Source organism: Ornithodoros turicata, chromosome 6 (genome assembly GCF_037126465.1).
Source record: "Ornithodoros turicata isolate Travis chromosome 6, ASM3712646v1, whole genome shotgun sequence".
NCBI lineage: Eukaryota > Metazoa > Arthropoda > Arachnida > Ixodida > Argasidae > Ornithodoros > Ornithodoros turicata.
In genome coordinates this window covers 35,775,176-35,798,193 of record NC_088206.1, presented here as the reverse complement: position 1 = coordinate 35,798,193, position 23,018 = coordinate 35,775,176, and the positions used below count along the sequence as shown (strand labels likewise).

Genomic DNA, 23,018 nt, shown 5'->3' with positions numbered 1-23,018 from the left:
AAGCAAATACTGTGCCAAAATTGTGTTACCTACATGACATGCTGCATCTGCTGAGATATGTTACGGAAGAAATACTCCTGAAGCGATTAAAGGAAGTGCGTACGAGTACATATGCTTTGCAAGGTTGTTCCAAAGTTCCAAGTAGTTGCTACAAAGTATGCTCGTGTTGAATTGGCAAAGCATTAGTCATCTCATAACAAAGTGTTGAAAGAAACTAGTGAGAAATGCAAAGCCGCAAGCACTGTTGCATGGCCATGTTCACAATGGGCAATGACGCTTTTCACTTTGCGTACCGCGGACTGACTATGCTCAATGAATGGTTTGCAGTGTTTGATTGATGTAGGCCATGGCAACTACCAATGAACTTTGCAGATTGTGCAATGATACGTTTCGTGAACAAGACAAACCTCAATATATTCCCATGTAATTTTGATCCTACTATTTATTGAGTTGAGGGTTTCAGGTATTTAGGTGTGCACCTCTCTTCTGATATTTAGTGGAAATCACACCGTAGTTACGCATCCTCTAAGCATCTTAAAAAAATTGTCTTCTTGAAGTGGACACGAAAACTAACTTTCGCAGACAGCACACTGCTGGCATACAAAACCCTTGTACAAAGTGCCTTAAAAACGGTACAAATTACATCATACTGTTCATCATAAAAACAAATGATATCATGCTGTTCAACAGAGCCACCAATTTGGTACAGTTGAGCTACGCTCAAAGCTGAGGGGACGAGTTCGCGTCTAAAAGGCACGGTCTTGAGGGGATTACCGTGGTCTCTGAGACAGCACGTGACTTTCGGTCCTACTTTTCTTTCAAGAGGAGGCAGTGAACAAGTGCCCATTCGTAAAACCCAGCCCTCCCCTTCCGATTTGTTTTGGTATCAGTCTGTCTACCAACGTCATGATGACATTTATATTCTGTTGAGTTTCTTACGTGCTGTCCGGGACATGTATGTAGGTAGGTATGCCAAGAATTTTTTTTATTAACCTTTTTTTTCAGTTTGAATCTCTCGAAAAACCATTGTACAGCACCAGAACACAAAGGCTACATAATGACCCAGTTTCACCAACCTTTTCAGCATCTGAACTAAGATGAACGGTGGAAAAAAAGAAGTGTCTGGTAAGTTCAAGAATTGGCAACCCTTGATATTGGTTCAGTTAACCAGAGTTGGTGAAACCGGGCCTATGGAAGTCACCGAAACATTCATCACATCACAAACCAAAGTTTGTAAAAAGAATTGAGTGCTAGCATGAAGTTTTGGCAATTGTGAGTAGCATTTTAACTAGTAATTTAGTTTTATTTAAACTAGTTTAAGTAATTCAGAAAAAGTAGTACAAAGTTTGAGGGTACTCTACTCTATCTGGCAGTCGACGGCGATCACAAGTACTGTATTCATGCTTGTCTATTTTCAACAGGATGAGGAACGGTTCCCGCTATCGTGGTCGCATTGAAGCGTGATTGTGTCTCAAGAAACACCCCCTTTGATAACGGCTTTTCCTCAACCAGAAGTCAACGGTGGCAGCACAGGAGCTGATTGTTTGTTAAAAGCCCCTGCTTCCAATCCTCCTGCGCAGTCGACGGCGATCACAAGTACTGTATTCATGCTTGTCTATTTTCAACAGGTGAGGAACTTGTTGAATTAGTTTGACTAGCTTCAGCTTCTCTGTCTTTCTGCCGTCGACTGCTAACGTACTGCTAAAATGTGTGACATATGTATCTCTTGTAAAAGTGTGTTACCTGCTGACAAACCTTTTGTATCATGTATTGAGTGCGGACTCCCCTACCACCTAGGGAAATGCTCTGGAATTACTGACAGTATGTGTCGAACAAAAAAGTCTTCCATAACAGAAAGCTGGAAATGTCAAACTTGTAAAGTAGGAAATGAAAGGTCACGGCGAAGTCTTGAACCGGAGAGTCAGACGGAAATTTACAAAGTGTCACTGCAACAAGAACTTCATGAAATTAAGCAGATGCTTGCGGATCTGTTACCAGTTAGAGCGAAGATAGATGAAGTTTCCGCGACAACTGAAGAAGTGAAGCGATCAATAGAAATGATGTCTGCGAAATACGATGAGATACTTAAGGTACAAGGAGAGCATCATAAAGAAATTAAACAGTTGGAAAAGAGAGTGTCGCGACTTGAAAGCACTACTTCAAATGAACGTAGATGGGTAGAAATCCAGCGAACCGGTAGAATGTAGGAAGGAGTTGCCTCAGGACAGAAGCCGCCGATATTTCGAACAGAGACTGTTCTTCTTCTGGGCACCGTCCTCCTCATTGGCATGGTATTTAAAGGGTTAGGTGTGACGTGTTTAAAGGTTCATGCGAATTGTGGGTCAACAGCCCGGAGGGAAGAAAGGTTCCGTACGGGGTTTTACGGCCGGAGTGAATGGCTGCTTTGTTGGAGTGTGGAGGGGATTATGTGAACGTAGTGATCTAGGCTACAGACCGGTTACAGAAAAATGGAAGGTTCACGAACACGTGGACGAAACGGGACAACAGGCAAGAATTGGCAAGCATAGCGAAAGATAAGGAGGTTAGTGATTACGTGGGGAAAATTCCAGAACCAGCAATGGGTTTTTTTTTTTGTTTTTTTTGTAATGCAAAGTTGTGGCATGCAATAAAGAAAGTAGAAAGCAGTGGCCATGCAGAACATAACAGATGATAATGGAGGTAAAATCAACAAAACAAGCACCCCGTACACGGTAACACGACCCTGCAACCTCCCGCGCTGCAAAACCTGCAAGCACGTTCAACACGCTAACTCCATCAAAAGCACTGCGAGCAATTACACCCACCCCGTTAACCGCGCATTCACATGCACAAGCTCCAATGTCATATACTGCATTGAATGCGGCGGCTGCTCTATGCAATACATCGGTGAAACCGGCCAACAAATGAACAACCGCCTTACCGGACACAGAACCGACACGTCCAACAAACTCCCCAAAGCACTCGCCGAACACTTTAACGTTCCTGGTCACAATTTTGACAACATTAAACTATATATTCTAGAAACCGGGTTTAGATCCACGCGTGACAGACGTGATAGGGAGTCTTATCTCATATACAAGTTCAACGCTCTTCACCCGTCCGGTATCAACAAATCACAAGGCACCCTAGAAACACTTCACAAATAAAATATGCTTTTCCCTTCTACCTCCATTATCATCTGTTATGTTCTGCATGGCCACTGCTTTCTACTTTCTTTATTGCATGCCACAACTTTGCATTACAAAAAAAAAAAAAAAGAAAACCCGTTGCTGGTTCTGGAATTTTCCCCACGTAATCACTAACCTCCTTATCTTTCGCTATGCTTGCCAATTCTTGCCTGTTGTCCCGTTTCGTCCACGTGTTCGTGAACCTTCCATTTTTCTGTAACCGGTCTGTAGCCTAGATCACTACGTTCACATAATCCCCTCCACACTCCAACAAAGCAGCCATTCACTCCGGCCGTAAAACCCCGTACGGAACCTTTCTTCCCTCCGGGCTGTTGACCCACAATTCGCATGACCCTTTAAACACGTCACACCTAACCCTTTAAATACCATGCCAATGATGAGGACGGTGCCCAGAAGAAGAACAGTCTCTGTTCGAAATATCGGCGGCTTCTGTCCTGAGGCAACTCCTTCCTACTTCAAATGAAGACATGTACAAGTTAAAAATGGATCTAAATCGCATGGAACAATACAATAGACAAAATAACATAGAGATACATGGTGTGAAAGCCATACCGAGAGAAGACCTTTTCCATGTACTTGATAAGATAGCCGAAAAACTAGAGATTGATAAGCCCACACCAGAACAAATTGAAGCGATCCACAGACTGCCTGCGAAAGCTGACAACATACCACCAATCATTGTCAGGTTTGTGAACCGCGGCACAAGAAACAGATGGCTGCAAAACAGGAACAAAATGAGGAAAAACAAAATAGATAATCAGGATATTTACATTAATGAGAACCTCACTGCGCAGAACAAAAGGTTATTTTTCCTGGCACGTGAAAGATCTAAGTTACTGAACTACAGATTTACGTGGCAAAAAAATGGCACTCTGTACATGAGAAAAAAGGATGGAGACGAGCCTGTTAAAATAACATCAGAACTGGATTTGGCCAACCTAATGTAACCCAGCAGAAGACTGTGTTAGGTACAGTGTAATGTATTGTTACCAGTTTCTCTTATGATGTGTCATAATTATGTAACAAATGAAACGTTTCGCAATACAGTCTGTGATTTCCATTCTCATATTTCTTTGATCCACTTGAATGCTCGGAGTCTGCGACCAAAACAGGATAGCATAGAAATATTTTTGCAGTCACTGAATTTTTCTTTTGACGTACTAGATTTTACAGAGACTTGGATTGCACAAAATGAAATTCCTGTACATATTCCTGGCTACTCCCCTATTGCTAGAGGAAGAACAATTAAGCGTGGAGGAGGCGTAGCACTTTATTTGAAACATCAGTATTTAGTAGAAAACGACCTCTCCATGGTTAATGAGGATGTTGAAAGCATAGTAATACTAAGTTGTGGTCTACTGATTGCTGCGATATATAGGCCGCCTTCTGGGAACCAAAAAAGGTTTCTGGAGTACATGGAACTGCTCCTGAAAACGGCTGATAACATGAAAATGTCACTCGTTATTTTAGGCGATTTAAATATAAACTTTTTATCAACTGACGCCACAGCTATCACGAACCTTTATGAATCGTACGGACATGAAAACCTCGTGACTCTTCCAACACGGCCAGAATCCAACTCGTTGCTCGACCCTTGCATCACAAACTGTACACGTGTATTATATTCCGGTGTCTTTTCAACACTAATCAGTGATCATCTGCCTGTCTTCTGCATTTTCTCGTCAACAGCTGCTAATAACATATGCAACTGTCTCCCGCATCATAACATAAGACTTATAAATGACGAAGCATTAAATGAATTCTATGACAAAGTATCAGCTGTTGACTGGGCTGACTATTACAGTGAGGAAGATCCGAATATTTTATATCGGTTATTGTACGACAGGGTTTTCGAATGCTACGATAAGTCTTTTCCGTTGCTAGCTCCACGAAAACGAAGTAAGAAAATTCGCAAGCCCTGGGTGACCCAATCTCTACTCAGGGATATTAGAAAGAGAAAAAAAAGCTTTTCTGCAAATTTCTTACAACACGCAAGGCTGAAGATCTTCGGCAATTTAAACAATATCGTAACGAAGTAACCAAGAAACTAAAAGATGCGAAATCTCAATATTATGCTCGCCTGTTTAACCAGGGACAGGGAAACTCATAAAAAGTATGGAGCACAGTAAGGCAATTAGCTTTTGCACATATTCCTTCTGAAATACCTAGAGAACTTATGATAAATGGTAATACTTACTCTGGACAAGTGCTTGCTGATATGGTTAATAATCATCTAATAGAGGTTGGTATGTTTGACACACCGTCCCAACTCCCACCAGCGAAGGCGTTTGAAGAATATTTAAATTTATCACAAAGCGGATCATTTTTTCTATTTCCAACAACCCCTACTGAGGTTCAACAGACGATTTTGGCATTGAAAAATTCGAGATCCTCAGGCGACGATGGTTTTAGGGTTCAACCAATTAAACATGTAGCACCTGTGCTAAGCAAACCACTGTGTTATCTTATTAACTCTGTACTATCGACTGGTATCTTTCCTGATGAACTAAAAACAGCAAAAGTAATTATACTAAGCAAAGGCGGAGACAAAAATGACAAATAATTATCGACCGATCTCTATTCTCCCCATATTATCTAAAGTAGTCGAGAAGATCATCAATAAGAGACTGCTATCTTTCTTGGAGCATCATAACATAATTACGGAACTCAATTCGGATTTCAGAAAGGAAAATCAACGGAAGCTGCTTTACTTGGAATAAAGGATAAAATTATTCATAATATCGAGAACCGATTGTATACTATTGGCTTATTTCTGGACTTCAAAAAAGCCTTCAAATCCATTCAGCACGACATTCTTTTGCGAAAATTGAATGCGTACGGCATTCGCGGGGTGGCTTATAATCTTTTTCATAGTTATCTTGGCTCGAGATATCAGTATGTATCTGTACATGGCTACAATTCTATAAAACAGGTGATAAGATACGGCGTCCCTCAAGGTTCGATTCTTGGCCCCGTTTTGTTTCTTCTCTACATTAACGACATCATCAATATCCCGCACACAAGTGACATCGTCATGTACGCGGATGACACAAACGTATTTTTTGGACATCAATCCTTAGATCACCTAAATATTACAGTAATTAGTTATCTTAGTGAATTATCTATATGGTTGGATATAAATAGGTTAAAACTAAAGAACCAACCAAACCAAATATATATGTCAAGAAAACCAAATATATAATATTTGTAGCGAAAAATAAGCCGATCGAGAACAGCGCTATAGATTTACGCATCGGCAATGATACACTACAACAGGTAAGAGAAATTAAGTTCTTAGGAGTATGGTTTCAGGAAAATTTGTTATGGAACACACACATAAACAATGTGTCAGCAGAAATTGCAAGGAAAATTGGCGCCCTCTATCGAATTAAACATCTGTTGCCCCAATGGCTAAGAAGGACACTTTATTACGCGCTAATTTATCCTACACTTTATTACTGTTTGTTAGTATGGGGATTAACTAGCTCGACAAATTACACAAGAATTTATGCACTACAAAAAAGAGCCGTACGTTTCATTACAAATTCTACGGCAGCGTCTTCAGAGACTTCTCGGGAATTAAAAATAATGCCAATACGTCATCTATACACTTTAAAGCTTGGGTTACACGCATACAATAGCTTCTATTCAGGTACAATTCAGCTAAACACCACAACTGAGCGCTACCCACTACGGAAGCTTAATTTATCTGTCTACCCCTATAGTCGTACGAACTATGGCATGCAGGCGACTGACTATTTATTACCAAATTTTTGTAACAATATGAGGCACCTGTTTACTTCTTTTCAAACATTTCCTGTATACGAAAGAACACTGATGGAAGCATTGCTGAATGTAGATATATTAACATCTGTAGATTAATTTATTAAATTCATTAAAAGAATGACTGGAACCATTATTAGTAAAATTGTTCTGTGGATGTTTAAGGTTGATGTTTAAGGTTGTTGATATTAGTGACTGGTGATGTTAAAACTGACCAAAATGTATGTTATTCTTGTGTTATATGTTATTCTTGTGTTGTCAAAATCGCTGTGACTGCTTGTAGAGGACCAGGTTCCTCGTCAGGGATTCTAATCCCTTTTGTACCTGGCCCTCATTTCCTTCGGAAATAAAATGAAATCAAATCAAATCAAATCTTCCTCTGCATGGTACTAAAAACTGTGATGATTCCAAGTGCTCATCGTCTTGGCCCAGATTCTGTAGCAGATTTATCAGCCATTTGTGTTCCTATTTTGTGGTACTGTGGCAAACTAGCCACTCCACCCACATAACAACATTCCTAGGTTACACATAACATGTAGTTGAAGTGTATACGAAGAGGGGAGTCAAGTCCTGTAGATCACATATACAAAATACAGAAACCGACACTGAAAATTTTTGTTTAAGTTTAATTTGTACAAGCTTTCGCGTGGAGGTTCACGCTTCCTCAGGTAGGACCTGAGGAAGCGTGGACCTCCACGCGAAAGCTTCAAAAATACAGCTCAAAAATAGCTTCAAAAATAAGCTACAAAAATCTTAAGTGTCGGTTTCTGTATCTTGTCTATATAACATGTAATTATAAGAGTGGTTTAAACCACCTCGCAGAAGCTGCAGATGCTGTTCATCAACTTTATTTTGAGATGGACAGGGAGTTTCATTGCCTGGGGCGATACTCTACCCCATAGCCGCTTGTGGTGTGAGGAAGGAAATAATGTCCCATGGAGTCCAAAATTGCCAAAAGAGCTTTGAGAGCAGGCATTCGTGGGCTCGATTTAGCCATAGGCCAAATAATTTTAGAGAGAGGGGCAGGAGTTCAGATTATTGAGGGATCTGGAAATGGCAGTTTGGAAAGCTCGGTAGTGTGTGCAATGACAAAGAATATACTCTGGGTCTTCTACAGCACTGCAGTGACAGTATCTGAGAGTCAACTTGCCTCAGGTGGTAATGACACTGAGCTGTAAATGCCCCATTGACTTACAGTCAATGGACTGTCACAGAGAACCATCTTGGCGAGAAGTGTTTTGTGGCATCCAGAAACCAAGCTCTGGGTCAACATTGCTCAGTATAGACGGGAGGAAAATGTCAGTTGTCCATTGACAGGAAGACTATTTATACAATCCATTGATGTGTTGGTGAACGAGATCTGCTGTCTACATGACCAGTAACAGTCCTTTGCTATCTTTCACTGTGATTTAATTAAACATCTCCCTCATGTGACGGTATTCCCGCCACAGTTTTACCTTGCTGAACCACTTTTAGCGGCTCTTATCAAACATAACATTAGCGGTTCTTCGTAGGCTGAGGCGGAGGAAAGCAAGAGACGTTTACATGATGTTTACGTGATTACCGTCGTGACAAATGGTCGACACAGCAGTTTTGCGGTACGTTTTATATGTTGGTCATCTTGGACATTTTTCGCTACTCGATTTCCTGTCCAAAACAGCTACGACTGCATCAACGTCACTTCACCCATGAATTCCTTCATGATTTGCACGCGCGTGTTAGCACACCAAGTCGTTACACGTCTGAAAAATACCTGACGAAATCGGCAGAAGCAACATATGCTTTATTAGAGCTTGCAGTGATTATCCTTTTTATGCAGCACATCCCTCAACACCATACGAACGGCTCCGTCGTTACTCCATTTTCTCAAATAGCCTCGTCCCCAATGGTAGCCGAACGGCCGAACCGCTGAAGCGTTGTTTTCCTCGTATTCATACGCGTAGTTATTTACGCATGTAACTTAATTAAATTAATGAATAATTGAGAGACGCATGCTGAATACGACACAGAATTGCATAGACTCGTTATTCTGGAGTGTGACCTTCTTAGACACTGATTTTCTCACGTAAAACCATGCTTAACACTGGACTGCATAGACCCATTGTGATTTATTTTGACAGCTTGAATTTCAAAGGATTGGAATTTGAAGGGTGGATTTCTTAGCGTGGATTTCAAAAGTTTTATTATTAAGAGTGGGTAACAAGGTACACCCCCGAGGAACGTGATGCCTATCCGTAACCTCGATCGTATCACACTGCACAGACGACCCTATGGGTAGTCCCCAAGACAGGAAACCTGTATTGAGAGATTAGAAACGCGATCTCGGGAGAGTCTGCACTATACAGCTGACGCTGTAAAACTGACGTACATTGGTTTTTATCTCACTTTCCATCCATAGCGGTTGTAAACTTGCGGGATTCTCCTCTTATTGCCAGCGCTGAGCGCACATACGATAAGAGTTTTGTGTGGACATGCAAATGCCGACGACGCCGACGTGATCTCGGGAAAGTCTCCACTATTCGCCTCGAGATCGAGCAGCGTCGCCACCACGCGGCTGCTCCGTGAACTGCCTTTAGTGGGGACGCGCCGCTTGAGCCGGTGCTTTCGCTGTGGTCATCGTGCTCGAAAACGTGCCCGGAAGGATCAATTTCTGGACATTTGAGCTTTTAAAATCGCTTCAAAATGAGTGAAAATGATTTGGTGGAAAACTTTTTTCAACTTCTCTAGTTCTCTGCACCAGCGTGCTTAGCAGAGAAGAAAACTACAGAAAGTGCATACGTTCTAGTATGCGGATTCCACTCGGCCTTTGTTATATTATATTTGTCGCTGCTGTTCTGTGTGTCAAACAAAATGTACCAAGAACTAAGGTCAATGTTGTAACAGTTTTTTTATCATAAGCATACAACTATGTCACAGTTATTTATAGAATGGCTTCTGTGCTAGCGGTTTGGAGTTACTTCATAATGCTAAGTTAGGATATTCTGCACGCTCTAAACACAAGTTGCATCGAATATATGAAGATATGGAATATATGAATGCATGAATATATATATATATATATATATATATATATATATGACACGGGTGTTTTTAAATGTGTGAATTTCAAGCTTTCGTCTCATTCTCATCTGACCGTATGACAGGCTAGAGTTTTATCTTTCACATACGTAATCATTGGAACACACGCATTCAAGTAAAATGCACCATCCCTGAACGTTATATGTAAAGCACGCGTGTATTGGGGGGTGTGAAGCACGTCTGCAATAGCGTGTTTCAGAATATACCTGCCGCTCGAACCAAAAACTTAGAATATATGTATTTCATGACCGGTAGCATCCCACACAAAGTCAAGTCCACCACACAGGTGTGGTCATCTGCTAACATACTTCAGCACCATTTAATGAATGCCCGCATGCAAACGAATCAAACCTGGAACCTCTCCCGGACTCGCACGACCTGAATAACCACTGCTGTTACTCGACGAAAAAACTGTAGCGAAGGGCCCTTATATTGCATTCCTGCACATTTGTACATTTAGATTCATTGTTATTGTTGATTGATTAGTACATTGTACATTGAGATCAGTAGAGACAGGAATTTTGAGTTATTTTATTTTTTTAACCCTTGTTGTCGCAATGTAAGGTAGAAAGGTACAGGGAAAGACAGCTATACACAAGCGACGAATAAATATTCTAGCGAGAGCAGCAAAAGACTAAAACAAAATCTCGCTTGGAACAAAGGAGGCAGTGTTTCTCTTCAAAAGCACACAGGAAATTATCTTTTCACAACTTCGCGACTTGAGCGTTTCGCAGTGCAGCACTTTTGTCAACTTCCACACCATATCAGCGTTCTAAATATCGCATTTCAACACATCCACAATATGTGAGGCACTGACAGCAGCATTTCATCCAGAAACACTGCGATATCTGCGCAGAAAAGCAAGAGCCTGCTGCGTTCGATCATGCCGTATCCCCACTAGGGCATCCGTCGCAGCGCCACCTACAGTTCGATCTCGAGGCGAATACAGCTCACGCTGTAAAATTGGGGCTCACTTGCATTGTAACAGTGGTGCACAATTTAGGGGGTGCCGCCAAACATTTAGGGGGGGGGGGGTGTTGGGGGCCTGGGCAAACCACGGGTTATGGCTACAAGCGTGCGTGCAACCAGTTTCAACGACTTGTAGTTCAACTAATATTTAAATTATTAATAATGTAATTCATGTTATTTGCAAGTACTCATGGGAAAGTACTTAGAGGCGCGATGTGAGATACTTTTTCGGTCTTCATAAGCCCTGTTTCACAAGCGTCGCTTAACACTTGAAACGTTCCTCAATTTTGAATTACCACTCAATCATGTCTCCGAAACGCTGGTTAACGTTGAGGAGTTCATGTTAGATCACCAACTAAAATGGGTAAAAAGATTTCACCTTTAAATTCAAGTTTAAAGCAACCTGTATCTCTGTTGAAAATTAATCGGTGTTCATGAAACCCTGCAGAAGCTAGCTGTTGCACGTGGTTCAGTAACCTCGAAAGCTTAGAAGCAGCTTATTGCGTTGCACTGCACGCAGCGGTCAATAGCGGTCGTCGGCGCGGTCCTAAAGAAGCTCTTTACCAAGATGTTTCTAGCGTCTTGTTGTTACTCGTTAAACTTTGAAACACCTGACGTACGCTGCTCGGTATTGAACTCAACTGCATCGCATTAAAGAACTGCATCGCAGAAAGAAGCAAAAACGTTCGTTCTCGTAGCAGTTAAGACAAACAGTGCTTTATTCTAAAACAACTAGCATGTTTACAGTGACAGAGAGAGGGAAAAGTCTTCATTCCTAGCCATGTAGCACATTGTGGGAGAATAGACGTCTAACCCAGACTTTAGGGCTAGGTCTAAAAGTAGACGTCTACTAGACCTCTACGGGGTTAGATGTTTAGTGAATGTCTGCATCTAGATGTCTACTAGACCTCCACGGGGTTATACATTTAGTAGACATCTCAATTTGGAAGTCTACTAGACCTCCGCAGTTTTAGATGTTATGTAGACATGTACTAAAAATGGTTCACGAGACACCACCGACGCGTTCCAGGCTAAAAATATCCCTTTCGCGTCGTATAGCAGCTCGTATGAATTGTGGACCACACTTAAAGTGCAGCTCCGCTGCTGTTCCGAAAGTATGAAGACGTTGTGATATTCAGAACCGTGGTCCCAACTTCATTCATAAACGCACATTGCTTTCCAAATTTCCATACTCCTTCGTGAGAAATTTGAGAAAAACTACCGGGCGGCGGTTCCACTTGTGACGTCATACTTGGAACTGCGCGGATTGGATAGCCACACCTAGCCAGCTCTGCCTGGCAACCAGTGTGTGTTTACACTCCGTCATGGCCGCTGTATCGTGCTGAAATAGCTGTCACGAGCTATCGGGGACCACCGCACCGTTTTATCATGTTTCTTATAAGGAATACTTCGTCTTCGAGCACGTTCTCGTTCTCAATAGCTTTGGTGGTGCTTTCTGCACGCGCAGCAAGTCCGCGCATAGTGCGCTGCCAAAGCTATTGAGAATGCGTAAGTGTACGTCACATGTTAGGTGTTAGGTCTTGTTGGTAGCATAAAGCACAGTGCGGGCACAGAAAGTCCGCTCACGACGGCCGTCGTTGCACAACGAAGCCATCGTGTAAGGCTTGTTAAAGAAGACCGGCAAAACTATCTTTGAGGCTATTAACGACAGCAATTATCACGGAACACAACCAAAACATTCACCTTCGCCCATAGATCTCCGCCATCGCATCGACGATTTGGCGTTAGCCAAGCCACGAGCGCGGCTAAGCCAGGACGAAGCCGGGATTGGTCAGGGTTTGCCGACCACAGGACCGCCGTGCCAGGGAAATTTAAAAAATTGTTTTCTTAAAAACTACAAACAAATGGGTGAAAATTTTTCACATGTATGCTCCCTGTGCGGAAACGAACGCACAGCCCAAGCATGGCTCCATTCTGTCGCAGTCGAAAATCGGCGGAGCTGAGCTTTTTAAAGACTCCCAATGTCGTGCCTTTTCTTTTTGCGTGTGCCGCGGAGATATGTAGAGGTAAAATACGCGGAAAGGTTGCCAGGTTGGTGAGAGCTACGAGGACCTGCTGATCCGCATTTGTTTGCTGAGGCTGCAGGCAAGGCCGGTGAGAGAAGGGGGGGGGGGGAGCCGGAGATGGGGCCCGCAGAACCAAGGCCCGTCGTGATCATACAAAGAAGAAGTACTGAACTATGTTATCACGACGGTATCGTGAGGAGCGGGCCCAGGCATGACCCATCCCCAGGGCCCGTAATTTCGCTTGCCACACCTGGTTGCAGGCAGTGCACGCTGAAATACGTGGTCACTGAGACACTGGAGTAGTCACAGGCAAAGAGTGATAGACAACGTCGAGCCCAGCCTGTGTCTGTCAGAAATCATTGCAGGGCGTCTGCCGCAAAGCGTTAGTATGGTGGATTGTTCCAGCCCTAGATCAGATACTTTCGTATGCGGGTACTATTTCGTATTTGGAATTAATGTTGAGATTGATCTACTCTGTCTGGCTACTTCTATCTCCTAGCTATTGTACTGATCCCACGGGTGATTCCCTCATTCCTTTTCTTTTTTTTTTCTGCCAATAAATCCCCCCCCCCCTCCACGGGTGATGGAGTTAGCAGACAAGCTCGACCAGAGCCGTGTATGAGCTAGATTTTTTGCAGCCCCCTCTTCCCCACCCCCCTCCCGCGCATGGGATCTCAGGAAAACCAGTTCCATTCTGGAGCTCGGAAATGCGACGCGTAATAATTGTAGAAGAAACATTACCTTTTTTAAAGAAAGCAAGTGGTTCAGGTAGCATTGCATAAGCATACGCAAAAAAAACATGTTTTCACACAAAGCGAAGTATCTGCAGCAGGAGTGGAGACGAAAGAGGAGACCATTTGGAGCAATACGCAACATAATTAGCTTATAAGTGAGCCGTTCTTGTGATCTCCAGTTTTTTTAATATAGACGATGAGCACAAGCATGAGAGACCGAAGGAAATCATCGTAACGCTCATGTCAGAGCGTCGCACGTTCAAGTCACGTCTTCGCAATTACGCAGAAGTTTAAAAGAAATGGAGCTGCAGGTGCCAACCAGGGAGACCACATAGCTCCAGAAACCATCCAGTTATTTGAAGAAGGAGGAGGTAGTTGAAAGAAGACAAAACACACACACATTTGCTGCGTGTTACACGAGCACATCCACAGCTTTCGATGCACTAGTAGCATCTGAAGGTGGTCAATGAAATAATAGTGTAGCTGCACTGCAGATGAAATTACAAACGTCAAGGATGCCTTTCAAATTAACCGCCCACAACCAGCAAACTTTCTTCCTACAGTTCGAGCGAGCTTCCGAGCTTCGACAGAAAAGAAGAAAAAAGCCGAACGCCGAACCAGTCCTCCTCAGGTACCCGCGGACGCGGCTGTAGAGTATGTACCACTGCGCCCATACACCATGTTGCAAGTCCATCGGCCTAGACTGAGCGCGCGCTCCGATTGGTCGAGAACGTTTTGAAATCGCATTTTGTAGCGCGCATGTGCGTACAGCGTCTCGGCCGTTCCAGCATAGTTTCGAAATAGCATGGCCGGCATGTTGTCCTCCTGTGTTCGGTGGTGTCAATCGACAGAACAGTTTGCAGAAATATGTTCGCGAGTTTATTAGTTCGTCCTTGTGAGTCTACGCGTGTTGTGCTGTTTCTGGACACAACTGTTATCCCACGAACAATTTGTCAACTGCGGTACCGGAATGCTTCATGAGTTGGAGCGTGAAGAACAAGTTCGAGCGCCGTTGGACTTCGAGGACTGTCAACAAAGACAGGATTACGTGCCACACAAGCGCTTTTCGCTTCGCTATAATGAATGCACCGCAGGCAGCGAAAGAAGATGCCCATCATGAAATGGTACGCACTCATGAGACTGGCTCGGTATTAGGAGTTGAACGGTGTGTTCGTTCTGCTTCATGTTCGAGCTTTGTCCCAGTGTGTCACCAACGCAGTGGGCTTTGTACGCACAGTGCACCCATGTATCAGATCTTTGAATTAATGCTTTGTATCAAATAAATCTTTATTTTACCCCAAAATCGCTTTAGTTATTTTGAATACCGAGTAACGGCGGCAGGCCTGAAATCCAGTAGAAGTCGATGGTAGCCAGGACCGACCGAAAGGCCAGCCAGACATGGAGGCTCCTGATTGGCCGACTGGTTGTGCATAATATCCACCACGTCCCAATTTCATTGGTCGTGTGCCCAGTGTTGTGTGAATTATCTCAAACTATGTGCTCTATGGGGAGCTGTTGGAGCCTGGCCGAACTCCTTTCTGACTTCGTGACTCTCCTGCCTCTCCTCTCTTGTTTACCCTCTCCTCCTCTCTTTCGACCAGCGCAGCGCCACGTGACTTCTGCACCACGTGACCCTCTCCTTTTGAATTTGCAAGTCTGTGCACGCGCTTTTCGCGCTGAGAGCCACCTCGTTCGCGTTGGAAAAAGTCCGCGTGATTTCAAATGTTTGTGAGCAATTCCTTCATGGTAGTACAGGTGTTGTTGTAACTTCGTACTGAATACTGAAGCTCTTACTTCTAGCTATTGTTTTTGCGATCTGTGCAACATTGTACTGCATGTACGCGAAAGCGTTTCAGGCCAGTCGCCGGCGGTTTAATCTGTAATCTGTCGGTTCTGGAACGTCGAAGTTCGTGGTTGTCTTGGATGCTAGTTCCGAACCTGAAGCTATTCCCGGGTCCGTTTACAGGATTTCAGCCATTTTTCAGGTATGTAGACGATGTATCAAATATGCTTTTGTGAGTGACAGGCATTCCCGTTCTTCTTCTTTTTTTTTTCTTTTTGCTTTTATCTCTTCTTGCAGGCATTGTGAGCGCTGATAATGAGATCGCAAGATGCAATGCGGTGTGACTGTTACTAATCGCTCTCTGTGCAACGGTATGTTACATATTTTCATGACTCCTTCGCACTGACATGCAGTTCTAGCAATGTATTTTGAAATGGTCTTTCGTGAAGGTTAAGTCCGTCCGAAGCGGCAGGCAATGGATGGTTTACAGGATTTCAGCCATTTTTCAGGTAAGTAGACGAGGTATCGGATATGCTTTTGTGAATGACAGGCATCCCTGTTGAAAAAACTCATATAACTTTCTATGTGTAAAGAAATGAGCAATATGTGTAAAGAAATGAGCAATATGTGAAAGGCAATGAGCAGTATGAGCAGCGCTATGGGCAGTATGAGCAATGTTATGAACCGCACGGCGAGGCCAACGACGCACTATGTGCGCAGATATAAGCAATACGAGAAAAGCAATGAGCAGTATGAGCAACGTTATGCGCAGTATGAGCTGCATTTCGAGCAATATGAGAAAGATATGAGCAGTATGAGCAGTATGAGAAAGGCTGACCGTTTAGTTAACCAATTATTCACCTAGAAGTGCTGGCGCCACAGCGTCTGGTGATGGCCTTTCAAGAGACGCTCGTCACACTCGGCGGGCCGTAACGGTCGCAGCTCCATTCCCTTTCGTCCGATTCTGTTCAAATTTTAGGTGCATATTTCCCGTTCCGATCGTGTCCTACATTCTCTTTGGCTCCTGGATTCTCATCCAAGCCGTTGCGAGTGCCATCTTAGTGCTTGGACGCTTACTTGCTTATTCTACCCTGCTTCTCGGAGCCGTCTGGACGTATTTCGCTCCGCTCTGCGTGGGACTCATATTTTCGTCGCCGTCTCCATGCTGTGACAGTGTCTTTGTACCGTTTCAGTGATCACTGAAGATGTTTTGTGTGTGTACCTTAGAATCAAACTACAAAAGCCGTGGCAGGTGTGTGCGCATTACAGGTACGTTGCAGTCCCGTTTTTCCGTTATCGCTCTTTATGTCTGTCGGGTTAGCTGTCTGCAACTACCATATTCGTGCTTTTTTTTACTTTTTGTGGAAAGCCGGTTCGCTGATAGCCTTTGCATGTGTGTATAGAGTGTTTCAAATAAAGTCGTGCACAAGGGCATACCGAAATCGCAAGTTAGCATGCAAAAAAAAATAAAAAGTCTATTTCGATGCCCCAAAGTCAAGTAAGCCACGAACACTCTGTGTCAGTAACCCGCTGCTGCAGCGAACAAGTACATGCACTCAGTTTTGCAACCACAACGCAAACATACTCAGATGTTTCAGAACCGCGTTCATTGGACATCACCAGCATTAGAGGAAGGTTACGTTAAATTTTAATCGACAAAATGACCTCGTGCGTTATTCTGACTGACTAAATACAACTTAATGCTTTGAAGGTGTGATCTACGCGTTGGGATGAGAAACAGGCCCCAGTCATGTCCATTTCAGCATGAACCCATACGTCTGTATAAGTTGTGGGAACTGGAATACTTGTAGGCGCAGAAATTTAGCGCAGTTCTAATTTTGTTCGTTCTTTTCAACAGATACCTTCGTCAAATATGCAGAAAACGGTAAACTATCGCCATCAAAGGTGCCTGTACAGAAACGGAAAAAGCTCATCAAAAGCATTTGGCAAGCTTTCTGAGGGACCTACGTCGCGCCAGTACCTGAATAAACCGGTATTTTGTAATCACGTGTTGTCATTTTAGCCTAATCACGCCATGTTGCACGTTTGTTCAGACGGTTGTGCATTCATGTACATGAATACGCTGTATGAGAGTGCTCATATAGCTCATACGCTGTTTGAGAGAGTGCTCATATAGTTCATACATGCTCATATAGCTCATACATGCTCATATAGCTCATACATGCTCATAGGAGCTCATATGATTGCTCATACAATAAACACATATACGAGGCTCATATGATTGCTCATACAGGTGGCTGTATGGTTTTTTTCGACAGGGATTCCCGTTCTTTTTTCTGCTTTTACCTCTTCTTGCAGGCATTGTGAGCGCTGATGCAAGCGGCAGGCAATGGATGGAGTCGTCGCGAGCTGGTAATGAAACTCGTTCTCCCCGACGTTGGATCAAAAAGGCAAATTGGACGGGAGATCACGAGTCCCCAAGTCTACGAAAAGACAGAAGAACACCATCGCCGACGAGATGACTGCTTGAAGTAAAATGTTTAGTCGCCGTTATTCCTTGGTTGGACATTGCGGATACGTGCCCCATGAGTTTAAGCTTTGTTGATTACGGCGTGTGTGTTGATGATCAACGGTACGCTTTCAAGGACATGTAAGTGCTGAATCAAGTTTGTGTTGTAATTGGTTACTGTTTCGTGTGGTTTCTTGTAAGCGATCCCCATCTCGATGATGAATGCTCACGCTTCTGAAAGCCATGTAAATAACAGTTGTGTGATTTGAGGCTGTTTTGATACTCCTACTAATTTGAGGACAGCGCCAGAGGCGCAGTGCAAACGAATGAATTTGGACCTTGCTGTGCCAACGTCACAGCGCATTTAGGTAGCAAATTGTTGCAGACTGGTGTTTACGTCAGGGTCATTTTACGCCAAATGGTTCAAAGGTTCTGCGCCCCCAGTTCTTTATAAAGAAAAGAAATGGTGCGTCTTCGCAATTGCGGTTAACGGAACCCCCCCCCCCCAAAAAAAAAAAACGACAGTGCTTCACAGCTCCACCCTATAGTGGCTACTTATAACGTAGAGGGATTGCAATACAGTGGCAGTACTATTTTGAATGCCCAAGACTAATGTGTCCTTCCCTTTCCCCGGTCGCACTGCGGGCAGTCTCCCGAATTTTGAGTTCGTCAGGTTGGAAGGTATGCGAACGTGACGTTCGGATCATTTGGCGAATGAATGACGCATAAGGATTGCCTGGTGTCGTTTTTTCATAGAGTTAATTTACATTTGTCAGCTGAACATAACAATGTTCAACTGACAAATATTGGACTGTGGTGTTATGAGTGGTGTTGCTATCTAGTCCATTCCTTTCTGTATGTCACTTGAAAAGCATTATGCATGCAGGCATTCTATTAAAGGGTAGTTCATTCGACAGCATTTTTGGGCGCTCAGTATCTATTGGAATTTGTTCGTAAATTATTGCGACTTGATATTTTGCGTTTGAGGAGTTACAGAGTCAGCCTGATCAGGGAATATAAGTAACCGGAGTTTAATATTTCAATATTATTTCTACAAGTTCAACAATATATGTTGTGATATTATGGACATTACTATGTAGTCATTGTCTAGCCGTTGATAAGCGCTTGTGCCATTATTGGTTTATCGCATGCTGCGCGATCGTAAAGTGCATACGCTGGTCACTTTTGCAGTGTTTTAATAGCTTTACTTAAAATAAAGTTTTGTCAAAATGTGCTTCATGTGAGCTACTGCATGTCACTTTCACACACACACATTCCTGAAACAGTACACACGTACAGGGAAGCTTTTAGGTGTGGTCTAAGTAAAGGCTTACGAAGGTATAATCCTAGATATGATGGCTAATTAAGGGCTAGTACAGGGCTAGGAGCCGCCTCTGTGTGGTATATAAAAGGTCTAAAGTTGGGCTAGGGGTAGACGTTGGATGTCCAAGTTGAGACGTCTAGGTGGCGTAACCTTAGCTATTCTAGAGGAAGGCTAGATGAACTCCCCCGGACATTAAGGCTATTGAGAGACATCTACTAGACCTGCCAGTCGTCCAAATTTAGACGTCGATTAGTCATTTGTTATCCCACCTTTGGCTACATGGGTAGAAAGACCGGGAGCTCACTCGCCTTCGTGGTTCCCACACACGGCTGTCACTCCTCCCGTTGTGGATGTCCTCAGGGCGCGTTATACTAAACCCCACGGGTAAACACTTCGTGGAACAATTCCACAACAGCCTACCCCCCCCCCCCCCCAAAATGAGTGTAGGTCATCTTCTAGGTGCGTTCTAACGGAAATAGTAATTGGACGGGTCAGCGAGTCACATAGCCGGAAGGCAGCTTGACAGCGCAGGAACGGACTTTCCCGTCACGGCCTTTGTAGAGTTCCGTCATTCGTACCACCTTCCATAAATGTCGGGGGACTCTTTTCTATCCCGACTGGGCTCCCCTCACATGCAGCAGTATGCGCGGATCCTAGCTCTAATAGATACCCGCGTTTCTACCTTCGCTAACAATGATCGGCGAGTCTTTGCAGATCCCCAAGAGCACTTGCGATCCTCAGGACGTCCTCAAAGTCTCATCGCGTCCTCGTCCGTAATGGAGATTGTCATCATGGGATCTTCCAGTGATAGTCATTTGCGTACGTCCTACGGCCGTCAGCCGGAGGACATATATAGAAGAAGTAAATTAGTTTAATACTGCGTTGTGCATTTCAATGCCTGCACCCTTTAATTAGTGTCCCGATTTGTTTGTTATAACACAATTCAACCGAAACAGCAGTGATCATGTATTAACTACATAAATACTAGAAAGAGAAAAAAAAATACAGGAATACAAATACAAACTAAATTATTTCGGTGGATACTCCATGCACTGGGTTCAATGTGCGATAAAGTATAGCTTGCTACATCATTCATTGTGACCTTGTTGCCATGAACATCCAAGTAAGGTCCCTGACGGGATGATGTCACACGGAGCATTTCCGTGGAAGATACAGAAAAGTGATGGCATATTACAGCGCGTGCTTGACTTTACGTTTTAAGTCAACCAAGTAGGAAACACGGATGTTACCTTGGTGGTAACCTAATACTCCAAGGAACAACAACTACTACTTTATTTCGGGATGATGGGTGGGGAGTTTCATCGCCGGGGGCGATGCTCTACCCCATTGCTGGAGGTGATGCGGGAAATGAAGGAATGGGTCCCGTTACAATGAGGATCGAAGTCCTGTGGCGTCCAAAAAGGCGAAGAGAGCCTTGAGGGCAGATCGTTGGTGAGCTGCATGCGTCCAGGGGCCACGCAATTTTGTGAGGGAGAGGGGGCGGGAGTCTAGCTCGTTGACGGATGCGGAGAGTACGGAGCGGGAAGTGTGGTAGTGTGGGCAATGGAGAAGAATGTGCTCGAGATCTTCAACAGCACCGCATGACTGCAGTGGGGAGAGTTAACTTCTCTCAAGCGGTAGCGCCACTGAGCTGTGAAGGCCACGTCGAGGCACAGTCGATGAACTAATGCGGCGTCTTGACGAGAGATTTGTGCTGGCATGCGGAAAGCGAGCGCTGGGTCAACTCTGCTCACCATGGCGGGGGGTAGTATGTCGGCGGTCCGTTGGCGGGTAGCCAGAGGAGTCACAAGGCTTCGAAGTATGGACCGCCGATCGCCTCTCAGCAGTGCAATACGCGTCCGTGTCCGAGACGAGAGAGCTGCTTCGGTGGCGCTGTCCGCCAGTTCATTGCCTTCGACACCGCAATGGCCGGGAACCCATTGGAGAGCGAGCCTATGTCCTGCTTCGTAGAAAAGTTTGTAAGCGGTTAACACATCCATAACCAACGGTGCGGAGGAGCCTCGGATGCCAGAATTTTCAATTGCTTGCAGCGCAAATGCTGAGTCAGTAAAGACCACCCAATTCCGGGGGGGGGGGATGGAACGATGAGATGCAAAAAGAAAAGTATGGCGTAGGGTTCCGCAGCTGTGGATGATGTACAATGCCAAAGGCGACGTCTTTGAACTACGCCTTCGTCGGGGATGACAAATACTGACGCGGACTTGCCATTTCGAGATGCGCCATCGGTGTAAGCGGCGGTAGAGGTGGAAAACTTCGCGTCTTTGAGAGCATAAAAATGGGCTCGAAGGACTTCATGGGGAACCTGAGCTCTGCGGACCTGGAGGTCAGGAAGACGTGCGAAGGTGGGTGGCACAGGCAGAGACCAGGGGGCGTTCGGCGGTGTGATAGTCCCGGGTGTGAAGTCGATGAGAGCGTGGTGTGTCCTATGCGCTACGCGATGGAAATCACTTTCAGGACGGTATCAAATTTTTCTGAGGAGTGGGTGACGGGGAACGCTCGCACGCAAACGTAGGAAGTGTCGAGCCGTTTCCCGCTCACGGAGGACCTCGATTTGGAGTTCTCCAGCTTCAGCTAGGACTTGCCGTGTTTCAGCCATTCTTGGAACGCCAAGGAAGCGACGAAGGCTTCGGGCGAACAGGGACCGAAGGATATTTAACGATATTGTAGAAACCCTATGCAAGACTGGAAGGCTGCAAAGCACAGTCGCCCTCCCAAAGCCGCGTGAACGGCTAAGAGGGAGCGTTGATCACAGGCCCAGCCGAAGCCAGAAAGATGTTGAATGGCAGGAAGCCATCGCTGCACTTTGGTTTCAAGGTGCTTAATGTGGCGAGCCCAGCGCAGGTGGGAGTCCAGGATCACACCAAGGAAGCGATGGGAGTAGTAAAGAGTGGTTCAGAAACAAGCCGGGTGAGAAACTACGGCGCCCCCCTGCCCTGAGTCCTGCGCGTTTTCTTCCCCGCGCGACGCGTGTGCGGAGGCTTGTCCGCGCGATTATAACATGCAGAGACATGCAAAGAAGGGTCATACACAAAAAGTACGAGTCAAAATATATTTATTAATGCCAATCAAGTTGAGATATATTTATTAAAGCCACTAGTGCTGGGAATTGTGATGCCAATCAGGTGAAGGAGAAAAACCCAGCCAAAAAACCTTCACCACCTGTAACAGGGCGGTGCTCGGGTGGAGGGCTGCTGTGGTGGGCGGAGCGTGACCGGAGGGCTGCGTGCGCGCTTACCCTTCACCCTGGGCTGACTTCTTTCACCATTTTCCTACTTGGGCCGACTTCCTTCTCGCGACAGGTGGGCGGTGCTCGAGTGGAGGGCTGCTATTGTGGGCGTCGCGTGGCCGGAGGGCTGCGTGCGCGTTTACCATTGAGCCCGGGCCGCCGACTTTCGTCATTTTTCAGCCAGAGTCGACTTGAATCGTAATTTTTCCAGCTACAACAGGTGTGCAATTTACATGCAAAGGATAGCCATACACAAAAGTACAAGTTAAAATATATTTATTAAAGTCATTAGGAATTATGTTATGACTCTACGTGAATGGGAAAAACTTAGCCAAAAATCTGAAATAGAAGGAACACAATACACGTAACAATACTTATTACAGGTACGATACAATAGCATTGAATAGGTATCACA

General features: G+C 44.5%; 1 protein-coding gene and 1 long non-coding RNA gene across 3 annotated transcripts; both read left to right on the top strand.

Moving 5' to 3' along the window:
• The first annotated feature begins 1,620 nt into the window (after positions 1–1,620).
• On the top strand, positions 1,621–7,376 carry LOC135398488 (uncharacterized). The gene is made up of 2 exons (XM_064629889.1): positions 1,621–2,196; positions 3,570–7,376. Exons 1-2 carry the CDS (start codon positions 1,707–1,709, stop codon positions 4,133–4,135), a joined length of 1,056 nt encoding a protein of 351 aa, XP_064485959.1. The 5' UTR covers positions 1,621–1,706; the 3' UTR covers positions 4,136–7,376.
• A 7,118-nt stretch (positions 7,377–14,494) lies between these two features.
• LOC135396541 (uncharacterized) lies at positions 14,495–19,266 on the top strand. Of its 2 annotated transcripts, XR_010423424.1 has the most exons (3): positions 14,495–15,933; positions 16,012–16,831; positions 17,421–19,266. It is a non-coding gene; the product is annotated as an uncharacterized LOC135396541 (long non-coding RNA). The 2 variants fall into 2 exon arrangements; XR_010423423.1 differs by having other exon boundaries at positions 16,012–19,266.
• The last annotated feature ends 3,752 nt before the right edge of the window (positions 19,267–23,018 follow it).